The sequence below is a fragment of the Drosophila takahashii genome, chromosome 2R (assembly GCF_030179915.1).
Source record: "Drosophila takahashii strain IR98-3 E-12201 chromosome 2R, DtakHiC1v2, whole genome shotgun sequence".
Taxonomy (NCBI): Eukaryota; Metazoa; Arthropoda; class Insecta; order Diptera; family Drosophilidae; genus Drosophila; species Drosophila takahashii.
The window spans coordinates 26,125,158-26,143,670 of NC_091679.1; the positions used below are offsets into that span (position 1 = coordinate 26,125,158).

General features: G+C 40.1%; 3 protein-coding genes across 6 annotated transcripts in view; 1 reads left to right on the top strand and 2 right to left on the bottom strand.

The window, feature by feature from the left end:
• The window catches only part of Hs3st-A (Heparan sulfate 3-O sulfotransferase-A), a 40,215-nt gene that overhangs the window by 11,476 nt on the left and 10,226 nt on the right, over window positions 1–18,513 (bottom strand). For 2 of the 3 annotated variants that reach the window (XM_017158948.3, XM_044392892.2), the window contains exon 2: window positions 12,200–12,229. The gene's annotated coding sequence lies outside the window, so the exon portion shown is untranslated. Of the gene's footprint in view, window positions 1–12,199; window positions 12,230–14,357; window positions 14,460–18,513 lie in introns of those variants that run through there. The other variant, XM_017158949.3, reaches the window with a different exon arrangement.
• Window positions 4,212–4,859, bottom strand: LOC108069035 (probable salivary secreted peptide). The gene is made up of 2 exons (XM_017158954.3): window positions 4,537–4,859; window positions 4,212–4,477 (listed from the first exon to the last, which is right to left on the bottom strand). The coding sequence occupies exons 1-2, from the start codon at window positions 4,723–4,725 to the stop codon at window positions 4,307–4,309; spliced, it is 360 nt and encodes a 119-aa protein (XP_017014443.2). The 5' UTR covers window positions 4,726–4,859; the 3' UTR covers window positions 4,212–4,306.
• Window positions 14,360–17,346, top strand: List (Lithium-inducible SLC6 transporter). 2 transcript variants are annotated; one of them, XM_017158950.3, is made up of 7 exons: window positions 14,369–15,215; window positions 15,487–15,861; window positions 16,102–16,291; window positions 16,348–16,630; window positions 16,712–16,888; window positions 16,960–17,060; window positions 17,122–17,346. In XM_017158950.3, exons 1-7 carry the CDS (start codon window positions 14,731–14,733, stop codon window positions 17,191–17,193), a joined length of 1,683 nt encoding a protein of 560 aa, XP_017014439.2. In that variant the 5' UTR covers window positions 14,369–14,730; the 3' UTR covers window positions 17,194–17,346. The 2 variants fall into 2 exon arrangements, with proteins under 2 accessions (XP_017014440.2, XP_017014439.2); XM_017158951.3 differs by lacking the exons at window positions 16,712–16,888; window positions 16,960–17,060; window positions 17,122–17,346 and having other exon boundaries at window positions 14,360–15,215; window positions 16,388–16,624.

The window sequence follows — 18,513 nt, forward strand, 5'->3', positions numbered from 1 at the left end:
CAGAGTTACTCTAGAACCAACCGACAACCTACAATTTTGGTGACGCTGCACAGAAAATTGTTTATGATTTATAAGCACAATTGGTAAGTGACTCTGTTTTAAACGGTATACACAAAATGGTATACAAAAATTAAAGAATGAATATGGTTCTTGGATGATAATTGCATGCATATTTAAGCAATAATATAAGTAAGCTCAGTTCGCCAACTTGTTTGCTCGAAATACTTGTACTATACTTATTTTTATTTTAAGTAAAATGCAATATCTAAATAAAACAGATGGAAATTCTGGCCACTAAGAAGGCAATACATAACCTAAGACCTTCAGGCTACTCTAAACTAGTCTGCATCTACTCAGACAGTCGAGCGGCACTTATTTCGATTGATACTTTCTCTGTGATCCTCAATTCTGTCCCCCAAAACCTCCAACTATGACTCTCTATTAAGCATAAGGAGGCATTGTAACCCCCTAGCTCATTCGGAGCTTGACATTGGCTCCTATAGGTGGGTGAATATACAACATCATGCACCACTACGTTACCTAACCTAACCCAATACAAAATTTGTCCTTGATTGGGTCCGAAATACGAAATCACGTAATATCCGAGGATTAGACTAGACCTCGGATACACATTCCACTAACACACTGCACTTAAATGAAAGGAAAATTACTGAATGGTTGTATTTAAAACAACTGCTCTAAAGTGTCATAATATTCTACAATGAAACCTATTAGACACAACCCAAAAACAACACATTAGATATTCTGTAGCTAATCAAATTCTTGATTTATTGTTCAGGGTTTCTTTATTGCTTAACAGCTTTATTGCTTAACAGCTAGTGGAACATTTTCAAAAGCTTCCTGAGATCTTTTATTTTAATGAAAGTAAATCTAAATAAAGTCAAAGAGAATAATGTATAATGAAGAGAAATTTCCAGCCATTACGTTCGATTACGAGTGCTTTAGGTAGTAGCTTTAAGCTTAATCCATATGGATTGGCACTGAATCAAATCGTTTTTGTAAGCTTACAGTGAGTTACGCATGTGGCATTGAGTAGAAAACAACTGTCAAAGACACAGCATTTATTTTATTTTAAATTATATAAATTATATCATTATTAAATCATTATAGCAAGATGTGTTTCTTTGATCTAAGGAAAAGTGATCAAATTATGCTGAGACAAGGATGAAAACTGTTATCCCAGTGACGGGTTAGTAAAGACGTGCCATTCAAGCATCGACAGTGTTGAAACTGCATGCCGGAAAAACAACTCGGGGCAATCAAGTGATGCTCCGCCACCCCATCATCCTCTATGCTTTTCTTTTCCTGCTGTTTTTGCTCGTTTGTTGGCACGTTGGAAAAGCTTCGCTTGATAAGCATAAGAAATGGAGGCAACCAAAGGAAACTAACAGGTGCGTGCGGATGAGTGTGTGTTTCCCAACGAGCGACTGCACATAACAAGCTTCTATCCTTTGCCATTTATGCTGCTCCTTGCCAGCTGATAGGACAAACCGGAGGCGCTATAACCGTAGCTGAAGTCTGTTGCTCCAGTCAAACTTAAGCCGGAAATTCACTGTAAGTACAGAGAGACTTACATTGTTCTAAAGCAGAATATGTATTCTAAAAGTCGTAAAGTAGCGTGATCCGAAACAATCAGATAAGTACAATTTTGATACCGATATAAACAGTTTCACTGAAGTGGGGAGCATTTTATATATTGAAAGACCTCGTTTATAAAAAAATACAATTAAACTTAACAACGGGAATTATTTTTAATAAAAAATAAATAATATTTTCATGCCTTTAAAAATACTATATTGCAGAATTTAAATACATATTGGTGTTTAAATTTCAAATAACCCATTAATACACTTTCGATTTTTGATTCTGAATATATGTAGCTGTTTTATATGGTACTAAATCCGAAGGAAAAAGCAATATTCCAACCAACAATACTCTAACCATATGTTTATTAAGTTGGGAAAGCTTTTCTTTCAGTGCACATTGCACAGTGCACAGCTCCATACAACATTCACTCGCTGCAATTGTATTTACTGCTGGAGAAAACGAAAACAATTGCCGCAAATATGGCAAATGGCAATTGAAAAACAAAAGTCCCTGGTGAAACGAGACCAGAAATCCGTTAGCCTGCTGCTTTCACACTTTCCTTCCACGCAGGACAAAAGGCCAAAACGGCAGCAGGGACATGAGTGGTGAAAAAAGCCAAGGATGCAGCCGAGAAAAGGACGAAAAAAATGCACAAAATTGGCTGTGAAATGAACGAGACACGACGAGGCGACGAAGCGTCTTTTGTTGCCAGCTAGAAGAAGGCAGAGAAATGCAGGGACAGCCAGGGAAAGGAAAGGAAAGTTAAGGAAATGGCTATGACAGCAGCGAAACTGAGGTCAACACTTTGCTTTGTGTGTGCGAAGGCAGAGCAAAGTCAAACGGAAATCTGCATAAGACCCTCCAGTTGCGATTGACAGTCACAGGTCCTTGAGATGTTTCCACTCAATTTCCCCTGGCTTTGGCATGTGACAGCCCCTGAATATCGAACATCTGGGCGGGCAATTAAAAAGCATTCCCGGGCTCGGCATAAATTACTCAAATGTTGCTATGCAAATGGCATTCGTTCGATTAACAATGCAAACTTCAAGACCACTGAGCACACTACGCACAAAAGACACACATTAAAGATAACTGAAATTATATGGCAAAAGGCAGGTGGTCATGGGCATGGACATGGATATATACCATATATGGTTGCGTTCCGAAGGGACCTGACCTGGCTGCCTGGCAACTTTCCCATAATTTACACTTTATCGAACGATAACAAACAACCTGCATAATGTATGGCTCTCGGTTTGGCTTGCTCTGGAAAGGAGAGGCAGCTCACCTGGCTCACTTGTGGGTGGTTTGGATTGTTGGGCGGTGTTCTGGCATTGACTGGCGTTTGAGGTCACCGAAGGGTGCTGCGTAAGATCCCTCCCCCTTTCCCCTTTAAAACGATCTAAGCTTGTATGCAAAATGCACGTCAATCAGAAATGCCACAACTGCAACTCGTTGCACCTTCAGGCCAAGTGTAGAGGACCTGTTAACCCACATTTGCGGGCAACTTGCGACTTGCGACTTGGGAGACAAAAAGCATTTACATTCGAAAACCATAAAAGATACCAAGCGTCGACCTTCTCTGCTCGTTTGGGGAATATGGCATAATAAAATTTTAATTCGTTGCGATTGATGGTATCCTCACATATACGAGTATATCCCCCGTACACACGCATCGATGGATGATTTCCCGTAGCCGAGGGATACAGCCAATACATTACATTTTATAACCCCAGCTAATTTGCATATATGCAGGCATACATAGATACATACATGCGAGTGAGTATATGTGTCTGCGTAACATTGATTGGATTTGTTTGACTTTCACACTGGGTGATGGCATCGCATCGCATCGATGATGGGTGGTTGGGAGGTGGTTTTTAGGGCTTTCCGGTGGTTTTAGGTTTTAGGTTTAAGGGGGTGTTGTTGCGAGGCTAAGTGCCTGACATTTGCTAAATGGCAAAGGGCCTGCCTGAATGCCTACCAAGGGTTTCACAGGCTTTTGCGGGTTATATTTTCCCCATTTGCCCAACCGAAAATTGCACTTGCCTCGTTAGTCGAAATGGCTGGGTAATTACGAGTGGTGGGAATTGCCCCCCGACAACTCATCGCTTACTTGGCGTATAACCTTCAAAGTTGCGACTCTGCCATTTCGGTTAACAACGAAAAACTGTTGATGGCTTTGGGTATTCCTTGGAATGAGATATCACTTCATAAAAATGGTAGCTTAATTTCTGGATATTTATGACATGATATTAATGCAGGTTTAAAAATATTTTAAGTGAATAATCACCCTTCTTTGTATTTAATCTCCAATTGTAAAGCTATTAAAATCCACTATGACATTATTGCATTGATTTCCTCTTCCGCATTGGTTTATTTTCATTTACTCCTTTATGCGATGATTACCAGCATTAAGTTCAAAAACCCCGCTCCCATTTTAGTAATCAAAATAAAATTGTTCCAACCGCAGATCAATCAGTTATACTATAGCTATCCCTCGCCAACTGCAAATTAGCTGCAGTTCATTTGGCCTGTGTCAATTGTATGCCCATATAAATACGCAAATATAAATATGCTTGCGGATATCTGTATGTATATTGAGTATGTAAATATGTGCTGGCCATTAAACAAACAAACTATCTGTAGGGAGAGAAATACGGAGTGGAATATAAATTAAAAGCAGGCCAGTTTCGGTTTAAGTGCCGTAAATGTCGATGATAAAACTGAAGCCTTGGTTGCGTTGACTCTTTAAATGGATTTTGGCATAAGTGCTCTGTGGTCCACCGGCAGTGAGGTAAGCATAGCCTCCATTTCCATCCCTAACTTGATCCGTAATCACTATTTGGGTGATGGTGCGTGCCCATTTCTTTTAGGAAAATAATTAAAACTTATAAGGGGAAATAACTTTTAAGTGAGATATCCAACCTTTTGGTTAAAAACATAATCCCTTGTGACCACGCGCAAAAACCTGGACTTTTCAGTGATGATCTCCCGCCGTAAGTGCGTGTCCCTGTAGCTTCTGACTCCCCAAGTAACACTGTGACTGGGGCCACGCCCAGCGGCCTCGGAAAGGGCGGACAGCGATATTACCAGTAGTATCACGTAAATTTTCATTTTTGAAAATGAGGCAACACTTGCTTAGTTCGGAGCTTTTATAGGTGGACTGTACGCCCTAAAAATATATCCATTCTTTCCACACCTCTTTTGTTGGCAACCTATTCAATTGCTCTTTTTTTAACGGACAATAAACAATACCCATTAAATTCAAAACTTTTCCGGAATTCCCTACATTGATAAGATATGAAATTATAAAATCTACACTTTATTATTCTTTGTTACAAACAAAGTGTCTATAAAATCGTATTCTAATTTAACTAAATATTATGTGAATAATTGTGAATGAATCTATGGCCACCGGCACACATTCTAATAAAATAAAATTTTATATTTTTATTTTAGTCGCTTTTTTGGAATTATTGAAGTACTTATACCCAAAAATATTGAAACAAACACATTTGTCATATTAAGCAAAAATAAGTCGAAATATTATTAATAGATATAAAGCTTATACAATTAGAGGCTAATAAAAAAAGTTATCATAATTAAATTATTAATTGTTATGTGAAGTGGAAATATTGCAGTCATTAAATATTTATTCCACTTATAAGAGCCATATAATCCTGCTCATTAATTTCGAAAGCGTTCCAGCACGCTCCCAATATCTGCTTTAATTATGACCACAAAAATATATTTTATTGGTATAAAATAAACTTGGTAATTAAATAATGAGTAATATTCCGAGAGGGGAGGGGATTTGTGCACCCATTGTAAATGGACAGCTGTCGCCGTTAAAGCCCCAGATTGCGACTTGTATAGCTCTTGAATGAACCCTTTGGTGCTGGCCGGGAAATACCCCACTTGGCCCCGTCGTCTCTTATTTTACCAAGTGGAAATACTTTCGCAAAGATTTCTGAGACTCGAGACTTTTGTTTCGGCCCGGTTTTCTGTTTCTGTTGTTGTGGTTGGCTGCTTTAAATACCGCTGTGTGGGTGTCTTGTTTCGGTTTGTAAGCCGCAGCAGCGGGCTTAAAGGCAAATATTTATTTAATTTTAACATCCCCCCACCTCGGCCCGCTGCACAGATCCAATTTACTCAAGTACAAAGACACTGGCGCGTATATTGTTGAAATTTTATTGTGCAAACATGAGAATGTCTCTATGTGTTTGTGAGTTTGTGTTTATGTGTTTGTGTTTTATGGTTGCCACGTTGGTTTTTCTCATTTATGCACACAAACAAACGCACAGCGACAACAAAAAATGGCAGTAACACAAACAAAATGGCCGAGGAACCGTTGTTAAGTGTCTCTTATAGCTGCGTTTGATATTGCCTCGGTGTTGGGGCATAGATTGTGGGCGGGGGTGAAGGTTTGCATGTGCTTACCGCAAAAAATACAAACAAAAAGCGATTCGTTGGCAAACAAATCAGCAAAACGAAATTTAGGTGGACAATAAAGTTCAGCTGCAGGGCAGCATGCAAAAAGAGTCGCAAACAAACAAAGGCAATAAATATTATGCTGTCTTCTATTTGAGCATGAAATCGGATAAAGGACACACAATATGTTTTGCATACGCATATATAGGACCATTTAGTACCTGGTAAATATGAAACAAATTATTTGACTTTATCATGTAATTTAATAATTAAATTTAAAGTCTAACATTCTATTTCCAGTGAGTCTTGATTAGTTTCTAATTTCTTCATAAAATCATAATTAATTTTAAACCTAATCCAATTTCATCAAAAATGGGTATTTAAGAAATTATTGTGCAATTTTTAGCAACAACATTTCACCCTCACACAATTTGGATATTAAAATTGTATTAAACTCCCTGTTAGATACCAATTAAAAGTATTACATTTCAATCCAAAGATTTGGCATTTTATAAGCGTTCGTTACTTGGACAATAACGTAAACCTTTAATTTAAAACTTTAAAGTTCAGTTTTGTAACAGCACAGAACATTTATACTGTGGTTTGGCAATTACAGCATGTTCCCTTGGGTCACGAACTAATTGGATAAATTGTATAACCCTATCTCGTATTACACTCAAAGCAAACGTTTCTGAAAACCCTGTACTTTAGCATGTGGCCTGACATACGATATTCCTCGTTTAAACCAAAATTGTGGAGTGTGCAAAAAACTTAAATTCCGGGGTTTTGTCGCCATGTCGAAGCTCTTCAAGCTGAAAACGCTTTAAATAATTTTAATTAAAACAAATGGCACTCGAAATAAAACACGCACATCAAACAGGAGTGGGCGGAACGCGATGGGAGGCGGATCCTGAATGGAACAGACATGGCGTGTAATTACGCTTGATGGAAAGGGAGAGGAGAGTGGGGAGTGGAGAGGGGCTGGCAGGGAGCAGGGGGTGTACGACCTCTGTTTGTGCATTGAATCAAGTGGTGTTGCTGCTGCTGTTGACAATGCACGGCAGCAACATCAGAGGCCATCCGAACTACGCGCACAAACGAACTCACATATGCACAGGGATAAAAAATGTAATCACAATTTAATAGAATATTTTTTGATAAAGGTATTATGACATTTACTGGACTTATTAAAAAATGCATGGCAGCCTAAGCATATATATCATGATTTAATTCAAATGATGCTTTTAAGCCAGCAAGTCAGTCAAAAATCTAGTAATGTTTATAAACAGTAGCGTAGCCAGGATTTTGTTGAGCCATAAGTTGCGCAGGATTTCCTCTAAGGGGGGTGGATGGACTTGACTCGAGGCACTTACAATTTGTATTTTATTTACAGGGTTTAAGAAGCAATCCTATACGAGGTGTTATCTTTCAACTATATAATACAAAAATTAATTAAAACTGAGAAGACAATTCTAACGAAAATACGAAATAAATCATTATTAAAGGATCTGCAACTATTAATTTTGCACTCCTCATTTAATAATGCAACTTCAAACTGTCAACTTATTTTTCTCCGTGTGCCTTTTTTCAGAAAGCGGTCCTGTCCGCGTTTTTGTTCGTGACAAGTTGAGACAGAGGGCAAACATGGCGAGCGACGCGCCGAGCGGACAAACTCCCGAAACAACTTCATTTTCGGTGTTGTTGCCGAACATGTTGGCGAAGTTCTAGCGGCACTTTTTACGCTTAAGGATGGCACCCGGGAGCCCAGAAATTGGCCAACTCCTACGCATCTGTTCCGCCTCTCATGTTTCCCCCCGCTCCACCCGCCTGAAATTGAGGAAAAAACAAACCCAATTGTAATTAGACTTGAGAGCTGGACACCCGAGGGATGGGGCCAAGTGGGGGCGTTGGACTTCCTGAAATTACATTTAATCATTGTTATTTTAGGCTCTCCGATGCCTGAGTGCCACCACCACCGCCAGCGCCAAAGACCACGCCCCCAGCGTGTCCGATGGCACAAAAGCCAAACAAATGTACGTGCAAGGACAGTAAGGACATTTGATAAAAAGCCACTTAGTGCGCCACTGCGGCCTTAACTTAAGCCGCCGAAATCTGCCCGAAAAACGCTTCACGCTCCACACATCCATAACCCATTTGGCTTACGACGAGGAGATTGTCTTGGCGTCCTAACACTTTGGGCGTGCTACTTATGTACAGTTTGACAATATCAAAGTTGAGTGGCACAGCTGACAGCGGCAGCGAATTTGCTCCTTTTGGCAAATAAATAACGTTTAAAGCGTAAATATGGTAAACGACGTTAACGGGCGCCTCAAGTGTCAGTTGTCGGCTGTCAGAGTCTCGAGAGGCATTGGCCCCCTTGGCTTATAGTACAGTTGGCAAAATGCCAGGCTGGCAAATAATTATTATTAAGGCAAAGACAGCGCAGAGCTACAAACTTTTATCAGTGTCCCACGTCCCCTACCGATTGACAATGAGATTGCGCATACGCCGGGTGGCCAAGCAAAAAGATTTTCACTCCCAATTACGTTGCAGAAATTCTTTGGCCAAGCGAACACTTGTTGAGGGCGGAATATTCCAAATCCAGAGGACGTCAAGTTGAATTTAAGTACGTTCCGCCAGCTGCCAAAGACATTTTCCTTGAATGCACCAATTTCAACTCTAAAAAGACCAGATTCAGATTCAGAGAGCTATAAAATTATTTCTTGGCATGCAAATAGCTTTTTCTCGTGCTTTTTCCATGGCATTTTCTTTTTGGCTGTCAACAGCGAGCTGCAGATAAGTCCAAAACGAATGGATTTTTAGTCGTGAGTCCTGAGCTGTGCCAGTTTTTTAGCTTGGCTAACAATGAAAATTACTTTTCATATTTAATTGCAACGACTGCAGGCTACGGGAACATGTGGCCAAATAGCAAAGCCAAAGTGCAAGCCAAATGCCACATTAAATTACATCAAAGTCAAGCGAAAGGAAAAGAAATTCCCCCAACTTGCAATTGAAATTTGTTTGCCAACTCAAACACGAACATGGGGCACCCGAAAAGTTAGTCGAAATTAGACGTGGCAAGCAAGTAATGGAGACACCAGAAAGGAAATGCTTATTATTTGCATAAATTCAACACACACACAAAGCCCCAAGAAAACGAGTGACAGGCCAAAGAGGGGCGGCGGTGAGTTGAGAGAAAGAAATGCAAATTGTGTTGGCAAATTTAAATGTCAGTCAACAGTTCAGTTGTTAAACTCGCATTACCCACAAAGCATGGCTTAGACATTGCTGGCCATGCATAGCATACCAAAAAACAAAATAGCTTGTTACTCATACGCCCCGTAGTCCGTTTTTCCTGGACTTTTGTCTTTGGCTGCCTGCGCTTAATCGAAAAGCGTGCGTGACTTGTGGAGGGTAACGAGGGGAAGACGGAATGGCTGGCTTATCATTTTTCGCCAAAGAAAACTTTCGGCAACTTTTCACTTTTGTTAGGTATTGCCACAGCAGCTTTCGGTTTTGCCATTCGATGTCAATTTAAAGTTTCTCCTCTACTTCCCTTTTCATCTCTCTGTTTTTTTCTCTATTTGTGGGTTTTTTCTTTTGATTTTCCTTTGGTGCCGAAATAAAAGTTTTGTATGGCAAAGTTGGAGCAATTGTGAGAGTTCTCCGTGCTGCTGCTGCTGCTGCATCCGGCATAATCGATTCGCTTTTGCCTTTCCCATTTTAATAACTTTTTCAGCAGCCAGCTGCGGAGCCACGGCAAAATAACAAGCACTGCAACAATTACGTGCCGCAAGTGCAAGAGCAGCAAACAAGCGGCAAACAACAAGGAAACAAACCGAAAGCAGCGGCAATCGACAACAATGGCAACAAAGGCGGCCACTAAAGCTGGATCAGGAGCTGTGCGCCAAACTGCGAACTGGGTTAAACACTTGGCCGGAGTTTCCACCTGGTTGCCACCCAGTTTCCGCCACCACCTCCCTTGACATTTGGCCGGGGTAACTAAGTTGCCATTGATGTTACTGTTGCTCCTTCGTTGGCACTGCGCGATGCATTCGAGTGGATGTTACCTTGGTCATAATTGAGGCACGCGCTAAGCGAAACAAATAACAACGGGAGCCGCAGCGGCAGCTGAAGTGATTGCTGCTCCTAAACCCTTTAAACTCAAGTTAGGCACTGCGCGAAAAGATGGGATTGAAAATGAGAAATTTTAGAGCCATCGAAGGGTATAGACTTAATGTAAATAATTTATTATATAAATTATGCACGGATTCACGAGTGGATCCCCGTCACTGGGATGACAAATAAAAGGAAATACGGTATCCAAAAGATATGCAACAAAAATAATTGTTCCAAAATCCCCCCACAACCAACTTCTGGATCCGCCACTGATATGAATATCAAATAAAAACACCTCTTAACGAGGTAAAAAACTAGTGACGATCGCACCTTCAACATACAAAAGTTCTGATATCAACATTTGTGACGAAAAATTATTACACTCGTCATTAAATAGACTTTCTAATATTTTCTCATTCGGCCCGCCCTAGCAGACTATTCCAGCCTTTTTCCCTTCACAGGCATTTTCTATTGCAGCGTGCCGAATGAATGTAAATGTCTATATTAAATTTAAATTTAAATTGGTCAATCATAATTTGTATGCCATTGTATTTAAACAAATTAAATTAAAAAGGCGTTTAAGTATTTCAAAATACCTTTTAAACGAGGTATGGCACTTGTCTGTACCTTTAGTAGTGTAGAACTTACAAACTAACGAAATTTAGCCATTTTTAGCTTTTTTTCCGCTAAAGGAGCGGCTTTTTCCAAAAGTCGTAGAACAAAAGATTCCTATATGGAACTCTTAAGTGCAAATTTACTGATTCCATGACCCTAAAATACAGTTCGGATACCCTCACACAAAATTCAATACTCAGAAAGCTTTAGTTGTTCGAGCTGGCAAAAGTGGCTATTTTCGTATAAAAATAACTTTTAAACGTGACTTTTTACAGTAATGTGTTATATACCAAAATTTAAGGAATCTCAAGGGCTATACAGTTTAAAGTTTTCAAGAAAATCGTTAGAGCCGTTTCTGAGAAAAATAAAAAAAAGCTAAAAAAAAGTTTTAAAAAATTGTCTTTTGTTCATATCTTTTTAATTATTACATTTACACAAATTGCATATAGAAGGCGTTTTTAGCATTTAAAAATACCTTTCAAACAAGATGCAGCACAAGTCTGTAGCTTTAGTAGTATAGAAGTTACGGTTTTCCGAATTTTAGCTATTTATAGCTGTTTTCCCGCTAAACTAGCGAGTTTTTCGAAAAGTGGTAGAACAAAAGTTTTTTATATCGATGTGATGAACGTCATATCAAATTTTCAAAACTTAAGAAACATGTTTTGGACAAACTGACAAACAGAATTTAATTTTCATTTTGGGAAGAAGAAGGAAATCTTATTTTGGCTATAACTTTTGAACGGAGCGTCGGATTTTGACAAATGACCCCTCATTCGACAGGTATTTTCAAAAGGAATACAACTAAAACATTGCGAGGGGGCATTTATCCCCACCGGCCCCAACAGCTCCAAATTTCGAAATTTGCACTTTTTCACTTTCACCGCTCTCTCTCCCAAGCCAATTGATTTTCTTAAAGTCTTGGTATGCAATCCTTTAAGTTTTTGCAATACCTTTCGATTGGTGTATTACTCATTACGATCGGACTATCACAGCAGATTTTCAATTTTGCGGCTATATAATAGTAGTCGCCTTCGCACACTCTCCTGGTGCGCTTCGTCACTACATGGACTGCCGTCCATAGTGATAAGCCATTTACTATGTAATAATCCTTATTTAAATGCTAACGGATAACAAAACTAACTTTAATGAATTGTATTTTCTAAATTTTAGGTTTATTAATAAGCAAATTAAACATTTAATAAGTGTTATGATTACAAAGTTTTATGTTTTAAATATCCCTCATTTAAATATCCCTCATAACCTTTATTAAACTTTCTTTTTTTCTTCATATTTTCTTCTCTGTAAAAGGTCTGCGCACATTATGAAGGGAAAAGCCACCCATTTGGCCAGTAACACGTACTCCATTCATAAGCTAGCATAACACATTGCCGGGGGAACTTATTTCTGTAGTTTCTCTACTCACCGAAAGTTAATTTCCGCTTGGGCGACGCACCTGCAACGAAAATGGAATGAATGAAATGTAATTTATAATTAATATTAACGCATTTTCGATTTAATAATAAATGAGGCTAATTTATTTACAGCTCGACCACCGCAGGGCATACATTTTTTGTGGATCACAAAGAGGGGATGAGGGAATGCTTTTCAAGGTACAAGTTTCATTTTGGCGAGCTGTCGCAGTCAGCGCTTTTTAATTCAATTGAAGTTGATTAAAAATTAATTTCAAATTAAATGTGAGCTCAATGAAAATGTAGTTAAAAATAGTGGAGGGAAACGAGAGACGGGAAGTAGAAAAAAACGTGGCATTTGACAGGCTGTGGAAAAAGTTGATTGGATGGAAAATTGCGAAACTTAAACAGGGCACACACAACACACACTTGTGTGTGTGGGTGAATTACCAATACGTAGGCTGGTGAAGCGGAAACGGAAGTTGTTACAAAGTCCGTTGAAATCAATTTTAAAAGTAAACTTGTTAGGTGAAAGCCCGAAACAAGAGAATGGCAACGGAAACCGAATGGGCTGAGTAAGGACCAGAACAAGAAAGGGAAAACTAATTGCAGCGCTCATTTTTTGCTTGTTAATGGGCCTGCAAACGAGCTTCGAGTTTCCCTCTTTCTATCGATCCTTACACACACATGCTCACATCCCCATACCACATACACACATGCGTTGCTGCCTGTGGCATCGGAAAAGTTTTTCCCCCAATTTTATTTGCCTCATTTCGCTGCCATTGTTGCTGCTCGTTCGAAATCTGCGTGCGCAAGTAACAACATTTTACAGCTGCAATTAAAGTTAGTTAGCACACCCTCTCAGCCCGCTTTTCCAACATTTCCCGCTGCACTTTCCACACACAACAAGCTAATGCACTGCACTTTAATTAACCCAACACCAGGAGAGCAAACCAGAAATTATACTCCCCTTCACTTTTCGCCCAGCTAATGGCTATTTATGTGCGATAATTTGTGGCATGAAAACTATAAACACAAGTGCTACTAGTTTTATAACAATCAACTAAATAGGAACACAATAAAATGCAGAAATTAAATTCGCCATTTCAATAAACATGGCAAACTAATTTTAGTAAAATACAACTTTTACCCAAGCTCAATTGTATCATATCAAAAACTTACTCAGCTTAACAACTTGTTTTTGGCTGTAAAAGCGTTGAAAAAAGTCAAGAATTTATTCTTTCTCAATTAAATGCTAAAAAAATATTAAAAATAATAATCAAGCTATAAAATATTTTCTTTTCTATGCTTCTACCAATAAACGATGTAAAATCTATCCATTTAAAAAATTTTACTTTTCGCTCTTCAATTAATTTAAAAATTAAAAATAAAATATTCATAGGAAAAATCTTCTCATTTCAACAAAGTAAGCGACATTCAAAGTATCAATCTTACCTACTGAATGCTCTCGAAAAAGAATCAGCAATGTTAAAAGGGTATTCATGTGCATTAGAGTCAATTACACGGGATTGCAATGCGAACGCAGTCGAGCAGCCGGAGGCAATCAGCATTATCAAAGGCTTTTAATTGCCATAAATCTGCAAAAGTTGTTAAAAACCCATTTAAAATTGTCACCGTAATGGCACACTCAAGCGGCTCAGTGGCATTTAACCAACTATCTGCGCTCCGTTCCCTTCCCCCGCAGACATCCTTTTTATTCCCCTTTATTTTCTTGGCCCGCTTGCTTACTTGGCCAACTTCAGTTGCAGCCTGCCAGGGATGTTAATTAGAAAACTCTTGAAAATTATTAAAAACTTTCCAAAGCTGTCAGGCAGATGAGAGCAGGAAAGATACTAGTGGTAAAATATAGTACTTCAAATAGTTGCCAACTCACTGAAAGATGTTTTTTTCAGAAAATTTCATAGATTCTTTTTGATGGCTTTTCGAAATAACTTTTGAAGGCGGTACGAAAAAGTTTATAATTGAAAACCCGATCTTTGGAATGAGCATAAATTCGTGCTGTTACTTAATCAATTTAATTAAATATAATCAAAGCTAGCTGCTATCTTTCCAGATTAACACAACTTGGTTCCGTATTTCACAATTTGTCGCAGGTCGTTTAAATTTCACAGTTTGTCTCAATTTACGTAGCCTGTTTTCATTGAAGCTTACATTGGCCACCAGGCATCATCGTCTGCTCCTCACCCCTTTACAAATTTATTTATCAGCCAGGAGGGTCAATAAACACGATCTCTCTAATGGATCTCCACACAAAGTGTCTCTGTTTCTGCTTCTGATTCTGGCATCTGCATCCCACTTAGCACCTTTTATTAGTGCCAATTAAGACCGATTTCACGATGCGTTCCGAGCTATTTGTGACGAGATTACAGCCCCAGACTGCCCCGAACTAGATAATCAACCGCACAGAATTTGTGGCGTGGGCCTGACATTGAATGCGAGAATCTGAGTCCAAGTCTCAAGGCGGACGGTTATCTCGATTGCGGTTAGTTTAACGCGCCACCTCCAAGTGCACAGTTCTCTCGGTATGGCGAACCTAGAGATTTCCACCAAGTCGGAAAAGCCGGCGGAACAGTGGGGCAACGGCCTGGAGTTCCTCTTCTCCTGCATTTCCTTATCAGTGGGTCTAGGAAATATCTGGCGTTTTCCCTACATTGCCTTTCAGAACGGTGGCGGTACCTTTGTGATTCCGTATCTGATTGCCCTGCTGGTAATTGGACGGCCTGTCTACTATCTGGAGATTTCCCTCGGCCAATTCACGGGTCGCGGCGTGGTCAAGGCCTTCGATATGGCACCCCTGCTCAAAGGCGTCGCGGTGGGGCAGGTCCTGGCCACAGCCGCCTCCATAACGTACTACTCCAGCATTATGGCCCTCACTCTCAGATTCCTGCTGGCCTCCTTCGGCTCCGAGTTGCCGTGGAGTCGCTGCTGGGAGAGCTGGGGCACTGATTGCCACGACGGAAGTGCTCAGAATAGCAGCGGAAAAATGTCACCGGCTCAGCTGTACTTTGAGTAAGTATCGCTAAGTGCTAAGAGCGGAAAATGCTACCCAGGTCATTAATTCATTAGAGTAGTGGTGCACAGCAATTAATTAAAGTAACTAGAACAAAAAACGGCTTTTTAAAGCGGCGTCTTAAAAAATGGATATATTAATTGGCATAGTAAATTTAGAAAATGCTTAAGAAATATGTGTTCTTAAATTTATATATATTCCAATTAAAATTAATTTTTTTTTTTTAGGTTATTCAGACATTATTTAATTCTTTTTCTCTCTTTTTTTCAGACGCGAGATCCTTCATGAGTTGCCCAATATAGACAATGGGTTGGGTCTGCCCAATTGGCAGTTGGTTGCCTGCTTGGCCTTTGCTTGGCTGATCATCGGAGGCGTCCTCATCCGCGGCATCAAGAGCAGTGGCAAGGCGGCCTATTTCCTGGGTGTATTTCCCTATGTGGTGCTGCTGATTCTGCTCATTAGAGCAGTAACCCTTCCGGGAGCCATCGATGGCATTATATACTTCTTCAAGCCGCAGTGGCGAGAGCTGTTGAACCCACTCGTCTGGTATGCCGCCGTAACACAGGTCTTCTTCTCCCTGGCCATCTGTTTCGGCACTTTGATCACCTATGCCAGCTACAACAACTTCAATAGGAATGTTTACAAGTAAGTAAAGATTTGTCCTTTGATTTAATGAAGGGATTTAATGAAGGGAAGACCTTATTAATATATTTATATTTATAACTCGGCATATGCAATCTAAATCACCTTCAATAAAATTATTTAAATTATTTATTTAATGATTTATTTATATATGTATTTAAATATTTATGTAATTATTCATTAAATTATTTATTTAATTCTTTATTTATTTAAATATTATAATTATTTATTTAATTATTTTAGTGACATCGTGATCATTACCACCATGGACTCCTGTTCCTCCATAATTGCTGGCTGCATTACCTTCGGGATTCTGGGGAATCTGGCCCGCGAGACAGGCAACACGGATATTGGCAGCGTGGTGAAGGGCGGCGCCGGTTTGGCCTTCATCTCGTATCCGGAGGCCATTGCCAAGTTCGAGTATGTGCCACAGGTAAGGTATCGCAAACGTCCAGCGCCCTGGGCGCCCTAAAGCACAACTACCTAAAGATGTTCGCGGTCCTCTTCTTCCTCATGCTCTTCGTCCTAGGCATCGGCAGCACCGTGGGCATGGGATCCTGCATCCTGCGCGTCATCCGGGATCAACTCGGATCGAGGTCGCCGCCCATTTGGAAGCTGGCCAGCGGACTGGCCGTACTGGGCTTTGGCGTGAGCATCGTTTACATGACCCCGGGCGGTCAGTTTATCCTGAACCTAGTGGATTTCTATGGCGTGTCCTTCACCGCCTTGATCCTGGCCATCGGCGAATTGGTAGCTGTTGCTTGGATTTACGGTAGGTGGATGGTCACTATAGTAATTAAGATTAAGTTCCCAACTTTTGTTTTTATATTTTATTTTATTTTAAAATTTCAAGGAGTTAATCGCTTCTGCGCAGACATCAAGTTCATGATGGGCATTGAGACCGGTTGGTATTGGCGCCTCTGCTGGAGATTTATCACCCCTGGTTTGATGACCGCCGTGCTCATCTACATGCTGCTCGACATGTCCGCTCTGACCTATAAAGGTGTGGGCTATCCCACCTTGGCTCACGGTAAGTCCGAAGATAACCGTCCTTGGCTTTGTTTATATCTTGTTTATATCCTCGCTCTTTACCGCTCAAAGTTTTTGGTTGTTTTTTGGCCACCTTGGGCCTGATTCAACTGCCCGGCTGGGCCCTCTATGCCATCTATAAAAAGCGACGCCAGCCCGGCAGCTTTTGGCAGGTAAGTTTGCCCCTTTCCAACGACTTTTACCCATTTTCTCTGAAATGTTGCCCCTTTTTAGAGAGTACGTGCCGCCTGCAAGCCGTCGGACACTTGGGGACCGGACAACGTTCAGCTGGATGCCAGCATCTAGGAAATTAGCTTAGTCCCCAACACTGCGTATACGTAATGGCCTCTGTAGTCTGGGGCATTATTATTTGATATGGTCTAGATGAGAATGGGTAGAATAAAGTGAAATATATTAAGCTCGTGGAGCCAAACAAAAAACCACGAGAAAAAAACAAAAGCGTGCTTATTCTGGCAGAACAGTTTAACTGCCCGAAGGAGTTGAGCCAGCGAAGAAGAGGAAGTCGGAGGAGCTGCTGCAAGCACTTTTAATTACCCCAGGGCAGAGATCCAGTTGGGCGTGGCAGTTGCACTCCTTAGTTGTGTGTTTGTGTTAGTCCGCTTGGCATGTCAGACATGTCAGCAATGCGGAAATGCGCAAATACTAAATGAAAACAAGCAGAGATGGTTGGATTCCGGGACCAAGCCGTGGAATACCCTTTCAAAAACAAATATTTATTTACTAAACTTCATGTTGGGGCTTTTAAAAATAGGGAGCTACAGCCATCCCAAAGTAAACATAGCTTAATACGATTAAATACATTTAACATATATTAATAAATGTGTTTTACCAAATATATCATTTTGGAAACGCTGTCTGTGAAAGTAAATACCAAAATTTCCTTGAAGATTTTATACAAAATTTTAAAAATATTATTTCTGCATTACTTTTTATATCTAACAATTATTAATTTTATTTCAATGTAAAATATTTTCCAAATTTATTCAAGAAAACATTAAATGACAGCAGCTTTTGATCATAGAGCTTATTTAGGAAGCATCTAAAATATATTCCATAAAACTGGCCACAAATTGCTATATCCCTTTGAAAGGATACAAAGAGCTGCAGCTCACACAAAAAGGATGACAGAGAAGAGGAAGAAAAACGGGGACTATAGCGCAGCAGGGCACTGTAAATAAAACATTTGGTTAGCTGCTGTTCGACACATTCGTTTGGCGGGTGGAAAGAGGTCGCAAATCAGAATGTCTGTGGCATGTGACAAAGTTGAAAAGTAAATATGCAAGAGAGCAAAAAAATGGGGGGTGATTCAGGAAGAGGAAACATGCCCCCCACTTTTTGCAGTCTGTTGCAATGCCCCCACACATATGACAGCGCATTTATTTACTACATATTCGTTTTTTTTTGTCCCTGAGTGTTGTCAAAAAAAGTGACAGTGTTAAATTTTTGGCTCATCCCCCGCAGCAGATGAAATTGAAGTGTGTGTTGACTTTGACTGACGCGTCGTTAGTGCTGAAGAGCAGGGAGATTCCAGTTAGAAGCCCGCTTGCGTGTGGCACGCCCACCCACACTCACGCCCCACATGCCACACGTACATATGTGTGATTG

What these genes read in the sequence shown, in the direction of transcription:
- LOC108069035 (XM_017158954.3), bottom strand. Translation starts at nt 4,725, where the DNA reads ATGAAAATTTACGTGATACTACTGGTAATATCGCTGTCCGCCCTTTCC. An exon ending in ATTATGTTTTTAACCAAAAG is followed by an intron (nt 4,478 to 4,536) that starts GTTGGATATCTC and finishes TTTTCCTAAAAG; the next exon opens with AAATGGGCACGCACCATCAC.
- List (XM_017158950.3), top strand. Translation starts at nt 14,731, where the DNA reads ATGGCGAACCTAGAGATTTCCACCAAGTCGGAAAAGCCGGCGGAACAG. An exon ending in AGTTCGAGTATGTGCCACAG is followed by an intron (nt 16,292 to 16,347) that starts GTAAGGTATCGC and finishes AACTACCTAAAG; the next exon opens with ATGTTCGCGGTCCTCTTCTT. An exon ending in AGCTGTTGCTTGGATTTACG is followed by an intron (nt 16,631 to 16,711) that starts GTAGGTGGATGG and finishes TAAAATTTCAAG; the next exon opens with GAGTTAATCGCTTCTGCGCA.